Raw genomic sequence first — 10505 nt, forward strand, 5'->3', positions numbered from 1 at the left:
CTGATGTGACCTATATCTGAATTTATTACCTTCAAGTCTTCTATCGTCAGTATGTTACCACAGATACTAAATATCACTTTCTATATAAGCAATAAGTAAGTTTGGAAATGTCTTGCATGTATGAATAACCAGTTATCGATCTATACACAGGCCTATAAAATATCGTTATACTTCTTTATATCTGTATATTATTTAAGGTAGACAAGGTCTGGTTTCTACTTCTGACCACTTATGATTATTTTGTACTGTGTAGATGTTATCTGACATTATAGATATTATTTTATTTACTTCTGATCAGTAATTATCTTAATTCAGGATATCTTCGAAACTTCTGTTTAGTATATATATATATTCCTCACATTCGATCCTTTAACTTTGGTTTGTTGCTTAAGTATCAAACACTGTGTTATCTTTGTTTGTCAATTGCTAATTTTCTTCTTAGGAATTGTAACTGCTGACATAACCTACCTATGAATGAAACTAAATAGATCATGGAAAATAAGGAGCTAACTGAACAAAACGATAACTAAACTAATGTTTCTTGACAAGGAATGTTTGGCAACAAGGAAAATCATAAAACGAATCGAAAGTATAATATGTTTTTAAATTGTCTAATTCATTACAACAGTTCTGAATGTTTCCAGATATTATGTTCATGAATGTTGTGAGTGACGAAAATGTAAAACAAACTAAAGGATCACAGCATACAAGTATATATATGTCTATTATGACTTCATTATTCCACACTTTAGAGATCCAGTGGTTGAACTGAAACCAGAACATCAACAAATCCATCATATGTGCAAAAATATATTTGTAATTTTACTAGAAGAGTCCAACAATTTGTTTTTCTGGAACAATATTGCTTTAGGAAAACTGGTAAACTTCAGCACTGAATTTCCTTATCTCCTGAAAATAAGTGGCATAGCCACCCTCTTAGTCATTTATTAACTTAAGTGACATAGCCACCCTCTTAGTCATTTATTAACTTACAATTAAGAGAATGAATATTGTTGATTACAACGATCTGCCCCCAAATGGCACAGCGGTATGTCTGCGGACTTACAACGCTAGAAACTGGGTTTCGATACTTGTGGTGGGCAGAGCACAGATAACCCATTGTGTAGCTTTGTGCTTAACTTAAAACAAACAAACAATACAATGATTTTTTTATCTCCTGAAAACAAATGGCATAACCACCCTCTTAGTTATTTATTTGCCTGGCATGGCCTGGTGGTTAAGGCACTCGACTCGTAGTCTGAGGTTCTCGGGCTCGAATCCCGTCTCTGAACATGCTCGCCCTTTTCAATCCAACTATGGGAAAAGTTGGCGGTTGGTGTGTTGACTAGCTGCCTTCTCTCTAGTTTATCACTGTTAATTTTGGGATGGCTAGGGCAGATTTTACAATATTTCTTAAAGAAAGTATATAGCACTATTTGTGACACTATTAATGTGTTATATTTTCACTGTATTAATGTCAGCAGTATGGATTAAGTCGGAAAAAAATCTATATAAAATATATGTCATTAGAAGTTTTGTTCAACTGAACAAAAAAATGAATAAATAAAGGAACAGAAATCTCACATTAGATCAATACATAAAAATATTAGATAATTTCAATTCGATGCTACTCCGTTTCATAGTATCTCCTTTTTTCAAGTATTCAAAGTGTGCTTATGTTTGACAATTACAGCTGTTATTTTTATTACATATCTATATCACGAAGTTATAGAATTATAGTTATTTCGAACTCAAAATTTTTCAATACATAGCATTGTTTTATTTCCATCGAATTGTATGCTAGAACAAGGTAATCGAATAATTCCATCAAATTGTATGATAGAACACCATGTGTACATTTCATCAGCTAATATCATATTTGCCTCAATGTTCCCCTGGTTAGTTATGTACTTGTTAATCGATTTTTACTTTGCAAGGAGCTAGAACTAAAGGTCACCTTTTACCGTTAAATATTGAATGAAAAGTCTCACATGTCTAACATAGATATATATGAAAACATCAATAGTGAATCTATCCATGCAACTTGTACGACAACGCCCTCTGTGTAATAATAATCAGGGTGTCAGTTCTTCTAAGATGACATCACATTTCTTGGACAACTACAGTCACAGTGAGTTAATGGAAGGAAGATATTAAACCTTATGTAAAAATGTGAAACAAAGAAACACTAGTAGTTTCCTTCTACTTTGAAAATAAACTCATAAGGTGTAAATGAGTTAGTTAGCTGTTTTGAGGTTTTTTAATGAATAGAAACACTAAGTGGCCTTTCCTATTTATTTTTTCCTATACGCCGCGCATTTTGTACCAATTCATATTACCTGCAAAATCAATTAAATTATGCATAACTAGCATTGACTCTGCTCTTGACGTTGTTAATATCAACAGTATTATCTTGCACTAGAAAATTCAAGTCTAAAAAAAATATTCAGTAAACAATCGCCTTTTTAATTCTCGTTTACTTTACAAAAAAAGAGCCACAGTTTTCCACCTTATTTAACTCTAAAGTACCAAAGTACTATCGGTTTTGGTGTCAACGCTTTCAGAGAGTTGTTGTCAAACTAAATGCAGTATGAAAGCTTTCATTGCAACAATCATTTCTGAACAAGCAATACAACTGTGAGTTTTACCAGAGAGGAGACGCCTACTCGGGAAGAGGTCCGCTGGTGGGACAGCGGTAAGTCATCGGATTTTTGATGCTAAAATCAGAGGTTCTATTCCCCTTGGTGGACACAGCAGATAACCCGATGTGGCTCGTTATTTAAAGTTTACAGTAAGAGAGCGTCAAAACCGTTAATAAAGCTCTCAGTAAACTAATGTTAAAAGTAGTGCCAATTAAGTTGAAAATAAACACCGATTGGTCACTTTATTCATTAAACCCATCGATTAATATCAGATTAGACCATCTATTGCACGGTTTATAGCCAAGATTCAACATTTCATAGACTCCACAAGTTGTTAGAAGATGTGTTGTTATACTGCAAACCATTTATCTCGAGCAATGGTCTGTAGTTGGTTTACTGATGTCGACAGAGGACTACAATGGTATATGTGAACATGCCCCATTCATACTGAGATACAATAATAATACTAATAAAGGAAGATTCTGGGCATGCTTTCATTTAAAATATTTTCGGACAATACAAGCACGGTCGATTGCTCAGTTCCTTGGATGAAATATGGTACATCAGGGTGGGAATGCACTATTATACTGTTTTTGGATTCGACTAGTTTTCCATATACCTGTTTTAGGGTGTTATTTACATTGTACATCGGGAGATATTCGAATGCTGACACTATTGAAGGAATATTCTTATAGGACACAACATGGCGTTCTATTGCACTTTAAAAAACTGTCCAATCGTATTTCCCCTCGGACGGTGACAAACGGTTAACAGCAATAGTTTTCCAAGTGTTAGATGCATACCCTCTGGACTGCTAATGTTAGTAGACTATAATGGTAAATGCCTTTGAACAGCGGTCAAAGAAACTGTATTTGATAAAAAGGACCCTGATATATAGATAATCATATCACGTCCCTTTGAAAGTAGGAGAGATCTTTGGTCTTAAAAGAGTCTTGAAGACTAACCACGATATTACTACATCTTAGCATTAATATGAGCCTCAAGCAATCACCTTACACATCACATGCTTAATCAATGCTTCATACGGAAATAGGAAGAATGCTATTACGTATGTGTATGTGAAGAATCCTAAGTGAGTGATCAGTCAGTGTGAAGAATCCTAAGTGAGTGATCAGTCAGTGTATGATCTCAAACTTTAGCAGGAAACTTCTTGTTTGCCAATAAAAAAACAAAATCTAATTTATAATTTCTCCCAAAACTACGATATCAAGTTTAATTTTTTTAATATGCCCCCTTCCCCGGTGGCTTAGCAATAAACCTGAACGCTTATAACGCCAAAAATCTGGTTTCTATATCCATGGTGGGCAAAGCATGGTGTTTTTATGAGGTAAAATGAAATAGAACCTCATGTTTATAACTGTATTACATATTCCTTTTGATCATATCAATTACACCGTATTACTAAGAAGATCAAAAATCTATACCTTCCATGAACATTGCTGTAACTGTCTAATCTGGTGAAACAAGGGACCTCGTTAAGCTTAACGAAAGTGATGAAATACATGCTAGACTGCCGCTCTTGTTTTAAGAAGCATTATTTAAAATTTCCCATGTTACGAATCCACAGTATATAAAAAAATGCAATTGCGTCTATTTTAATTTGTGGCCATAATGGAATGGACATAATAAAAATTTATTCTTATCGGATATGGGCACGGGTTGGTGAAACTCTGGATTTCATAGCTGGCGAGCCCGCTTCGAATACATGCAATACCATAAAATAGTTTTCGCACTTTCTGTGGATGTAATATAAGTGACAGTCATTCCCTTAGTGCCGATGATGTGTGGTAGGGTCAGTTGTTCAGAATTCGGGACAGCGGCAGATGAATATAATGAATATAAAATACAAATACTTAACGGATCCAGTACAAAGTTTTAGTAAGATAAATACATTAACAGAATTTCAACTGTCAAATGCAATCACCTTACACATCACATGCTTAATCAATGCTTCATACGGAAATAGGAAGAATGCTATTACGTATGTGTATGTGAAGAATCCTAAGTGAGTGATCAGTCAGTGTGAAGAATCCTAAGTGAGTGATCAGTCAGCTTGTTGTCCCTAATTTAGCAACGTAAGACTAGAGGGAGGGCAGCTTGTCATCACCACCCACCGCTAACTATTGGGCTACTATTTTAACGACGAATAGTGGGAGTTACCGTCACATTATAACGCCCCCACGGCTGAAATGGCGAGCATGTTTGGCGGGACGGGGATTCGAACCCGCGACCCTCAGATTGCGAGTCGAGCGCCCTAACCACCTTGCCATGCCGGGCCTAATTCAACATTAAAAAAGACTGTATCTGAATCCTAGAGGACTCTGACCTTGCCAACTTTATTTAGACAATCTACGCATAATGTGTCATTCAAGTTGAAAATACCAATAGGTCTGAAATATAAACATTTTATTTCGCATTTCTAATTATTGAACATATTTGAATTACATATTTAATATGTGGTCATAAGAGTAACAATGATCTACCTAGATTTCTCTTTTATTTGAAGGGGTCTACTATTCTCTATCTCTTTGTAGAAAAGATTCGTTATAAGTGCTTTCTAACTATTTGTAGAAATGGTTCGCTACAACCCTGTTTGTAAAAAGGGACATTCTACTGAGCCATCAGCCATCACACCAAGGATAAGTAACGTGAAATGGAAAGTCATAAAAACACAAATGTTTAGATAATCCAAAGCATGTGATAGTCAGGATACCCTAAATACATTTAGAATCAGTTGTTAATTTAATTGTTTTTTGCTCAACAATCTCCAGTAATTAAAATACAACCACAAATTCCAGATCATTAAATAGTGTCCAAAATTTAGACTTATGACTTTTCCAAGTATTAAACGTTTAGTGTAACAATATTGAAATTCAAAATTAACTGTAAATGTGTGTTTTGTGATGAATGGGCTAGCCGAAGCATAAGGCATTACCAATTTATAATAATACAGTATTTCTAAAATACAGAAGGCACCTATGTAATTACAATAAAAATATATCACAGTTTTACATGCTTTTTTAAAATTAAGACTAAACCACAATTCTAAATATTTTGAATCTTTAACGTTTACATTAGAATTGTAATAAATTTTGAAACCAAAAATAGGTTTGCGAATCATAATACAAACTTGGTTGTTTTGAAGAATTTGGTTCATTTGAGAACAGGATTAAGTATTCCTTCAAAACACAAAAAGAACGCTTACAGCTGCTCGAATTTACTGTAACGGCAACTGTCCATCTGCTGTTTTTACCCTAACAGCCGTTGCTCTCCCATAGTCGAGAGAGAAAGGATAAACATGTTTCGAACACTAGTAATCCCGTAACAACTGCCAATATACTTAGATCAAACGACATAGTTTTAGATTTAGACAATGTCATGGAAGTACATAAACGACTATAAATGGAATAACCTTACATTTAGATGCATACTTTTCCTGGTTAGATATGTCTTCTTTCATAGATTGTTTGGGTAGAGTATTCCCGAAGACTAAAGACGAAAGACTTTCGAAAGATGTCCTCTAAACTTGTGTTTCTGCAACAGGCAGTTGCCGTCCATTCAACTAAAGTTCATAGATACTTATGAGTAGACTTCTGTCTGTAGTTCAAGTTGCTTATAATTGGCAATATATCCTTCAGTCATCAATCCATTTAACACATTTCAGTGATGAGAGATATATAATCTTTCTGATTAATTTAGTTTACTTTCCTGGTATAACAGAAAGGAAAGAAAGATATACTTAGATGAAAAAAGAGAAAATATAAGTCGTGTCTTACTGAACTACACGTGTAAGTTTTCTATTTTCAGTCAATGTTCAGAAATGAAGATCTTAGAACAATAGATTTATTAGAACAAAGAGTTTTCGTTTCAACATAATTCTCTTAAAGCTTCATAAAAATATTTTATACCGTGTTTGATGTTATCTGTTCTTTTAACATGAGAGAGCATTTTAACATTAAGAAAAACAACTTTGATCGTTTTTTATTGTACAAAAAAACTTCTGACATTGATCATAAATATCACTAAAACGTTTATATTGGTTTAACAAATGAAACAATATAGCCAAAGAGACCTTGCAAGATGGTTTCTCAATGCGCACGCGCCATCCACGAGACATTCACGCGACAATACTTCTGTTTTGTGGGTACAAAGCATATGGAACGCCGCGTGCAGCGTGGGTAAAGGTTGTTACATCTCAATCAGACTTAGGTGATTCTTCCAATGTTAAGCTTACATTAAGGGAACAACTGGACAGACGTGCTCTTTGATTAAGTCCCCGAATACCCCACTCGGCCCCTGAACTGTGTATAAATAACGTTTGTTGGCTTCCTTCTGTTCAGCTTTTCTAGGGTATATATTTACCGGCTAGTTCCTAACCGCTCAATATTTGTCTTTTATACTGAAAAGGCTGCGCATGCCCAATAGATTGTGTAGATCATCAAGAGTAGAAAATAAAACTACATTATTATGGCTTCGATAGCATGAATGAGTAGAATTGCTTTGACCTGCGTTTCCACACAAAACCTAGAGATAAATGTCCGCCACTTTAATCGGTACTCAATATTGTTTAACTAATTGTTCGATCGGTGAGTAACTACGATTACATTACATTAATGTTGCAGTTTAGTTTATTGGCGTTTCCTCCTGTTATATAGCGACAGTGTGTAATTGTATGGTGAAATGTTTAGAATATTTATGAAGTAAGAAATTTCTCTTCTCTAACAACTACGTTTTTAGCGTGACATATTTTTGCCGCTTTAACTTTAAGATTTGAAATAGTTGTTAAAGCATACAAGGTTTTAACTTTTCAACAATGGTGTACATAAAAATGTAAATAGGCTTTATCAGGGCTATTTATTCATAGTTGGTGCGTTTACGTAATATTATAGTAGGAATTACCATAATACTGTAACAGGAATTACCATAATATTATTTATAGTTATAGTATTAACACCCATGGCTGCCCCATTAAGTTTCACGTTCTTATTAACCAGTTATTCTTACATTTTTTAAAAGTTTATGTTGATGTTTTCTACAAAGTTGAGCACTTGAGAAGCAAAAGTAACAAACACACAACGGATATATATATGAATTGTAATTTTATGGAACACATGTTAAGAAAAAATGGCTTTCCTTCTTGGTGGATTTTGATCGAAAATAGTCGACTTTCAAATGATCACTTCCTTATCATATGTTACTTCACATGCTTTTAAGTCCACCAAACTCGCACTCTGTGGCACCTATTTACTATTTCTTGGGTCAGTATGTCTTATTTGATAGAAAGCCAGTCAATTTATTTGTTTAACATTGTTATATAATAACAATAATATCTAAATGGTATAATCAATTTTTAGATTATGAAATATATGTTTAGAAAGTTAGACATGGAAAACTTGTGATATTTTAATAAATATCTTTGTAATATAATAAACATTAATTGAATAGTTTGATAACGTAATAGTCAAAGACCTAAACTGGAACTTCAAAATATTTCCTGTCATAGATAATTTTCTTGAAAAAAGAACTATGTTACTATTAATGATCGTTATTGCAGTCGTTTATAAAAGTTTGGAGTATCTTTCCAGTTGAAACATTAGTGCCCTGTCTTTTGACGTCATCATACAATTGCCTTTAAATGGGGTGTACTGTTCTATGTACACAATTGGGTATTATATAAAATTAATATCATGATGTAAATCACTCTTTTAATTGGTAGTAGGTAAAGTAAAAACATAATTTATTCTATTTTCAACAGATGCACAAGGTGACTTTGAGAGAGTGGTGGTTGTACGAGCAATCTTTACTGAGAAGGTTCCCCTGTACTTGTCTGACTCTCCGTATTCATCTCTTGCCTCGATGTGTTTCAGAAACCATAAGGCACGCGGTGAATGCCAAGAGAAGGATTCATATACAACCTTGAAAATTTCTGAGGGAAGGACAGCTGCGTAGATGTCTGATTATACGAAGAATAGCAGGAGAAATGAAACTTTGTTGAATGCATGCTTGATTTTACATTGTTTTTAAAGATTTGTGTATAAGCAATCGATTGTCACGACAGCTTAACGATTTTCAAAGCCAAGAAAACGTTTCTCGATCTTCAAATAGAAAAGTTACAACATTTTATAAACACGTTTTAACTGTCAAATAATTAAAGCGTTTAGAAACAAATTTATAAAACCTCACTATTTTGGTTGAAATATTTGAAATTTTCGAACTTCACTTTCAAATTATTTTTCTAGGTTATAAAAAAAAATGGTTGAAACCATTTTCAGCGTTCAGGTTAAGCCCATGTGACAATTACTTTTTGAAATCTTAAACATTCGACTACTTTTTACCTTAATGTAAAAATACTTCTCTATACTAGCAGAAAGAGGGGTGGGATTATAGTTTGTGACTTTTTCCAGTTAAGTCACAATCAGCTTGAAATTGTTACTGTTCTAACGACTATACGTATTTTCATATTTTTTATCGTGTTTTTGTTGCTGTTTATGGTAATTTATTTCATCATATACAACAGTTGCTGTTTATGGTAATTTATTTCATCATATACAACAGTTGCTGTTTATGGTAATTTATTTCATCATATACAATACTCTGTGTCCACCACATGAAATGGAACCTAGAATATTTATCACTCGAACATTTTTCAAGGTTTCGATAGATTAATTATTGTTTTTTCTGAGTACATTAATACTTTAAATTTATGGTTAAATACGATTTCACACTTCAAGCTTGACAGCAGCAAGTAGTAACTTTTTGTGTTCCTCTTTATATGAAGTTAATGTGGCAGTTCTTATTTCGTGTGTCGAGAATACACTATACCAGTACTAGTCATTTTCAATTGATTTTATGATCAAAGTACGTTATGTATACGTGTTTGCTATGAACTAGTGTATTATTTTCCTGAAATAAGTCACACTGTTGTAGTATCAGTTCATAGAAAAGATATATGGTCATAATTGTAAGGCAGCCTCGCTGTTCTGTGTAGCCACGTGCTCTCTCTCTCGCTAAATAAATATATGTATATGCAAACATATATATATATATCTGTGTGTGTGTGTGTTAGTCAGATAAGCAGCTTTAACTGGGAAAATGGATAATTTCAAATATATATATTCTCTAAGACATTTTTCACAAAGATGTTATTTTAAAATGTTGTATTTTTATGTACCAAGTTTTATCTATACGAAAACACCTGTTACAACTAATCTTGTAGGACAAGAGGAGACACTCAGGATCTATTAATATAGACTTAAGAATAGAAAAAAATTACTGGTATTCACTCATATCAAATTTTCGTAAGAAAATACAATTGTCCATTGTCTTCCTTATGGAATTATTTCAGTTTGTAATATACCAGAAAGTTTTTAGGATTAAGTTAAAGAAATATGGAGTACATGCCTTCCAAGAAAAATATGGTAAACAAAACAGTCAAACATCGCCATTATCGGATAAATCCAACATCTCGTCCAATAAACATTATTTTCATATTTTGTTAAGGGTTAACTGATGGTTTTAGATTGAAACTGCGATCTAATTCAACTGAGTAAACTATAAAAAGTAAAAATAAAGAACATTGTTTGTTTGTAAATTCTAAAATAATAAATCTTAAGAGAATGTTTTTCAAAATCAGGACTTATTTTTGACATTTCACATTCTAATATAAAAAAGATATCAATTCATTTCCAAGTTTAAAAGATTAAACATCAATTTGATTTCGAAGTTACTTTAACACAATATAAAACATTATTAAGCATCTTATTAGAGATAATATAACAATAATGGCTGGAGACGGCTTAAATGGGTAATGAAGAAAAACTTTAATATAAGTTTAACATGACA

At 33.1% G+C, this 10505-nt stretch overlaps 1 protein-coding gene across 1 annotated transcript in view; it reads left to right on the forward strand.

Moving 5' to 3' along the window:
* Window positions 1-9707, forward strand: part of LOC111086140 — a 20787-nt gene extending 11080 nt beyond the window's left edge. Inside the window, exon 4 of the mRNA XM_022387806.1 lies at window positions 8419-9707. Coding sequence (XP_022243514.1) covers window positions 8419-8612 — 194 coding nt within the window. The 3' untranslated portion in view covers window positions 8613-9707. The remainder of the gene's footprint in view (window positions 1-8418) is intronic.
* The last annotated feature ends 798 nt before the right edge of the window (window positions 9708-10505 follow it).

Source organism: Limulus polyphemus, unplaced genomic scaffold (genome assembly GCF_000517525.1).
Source record: "Limulus polyphemus unplaced genomic scaffold, Limulus_polyphemus-2.1.2 Scaffold878, whole genome shotgun sequence".
Taxonomy (NCBI): domain Eukaryota; kingdom Metazoa; phylum Arthropoda; class Merostomata; order Xiphosura; family Limulidae; genus Limulus; species Limulus polyphemus.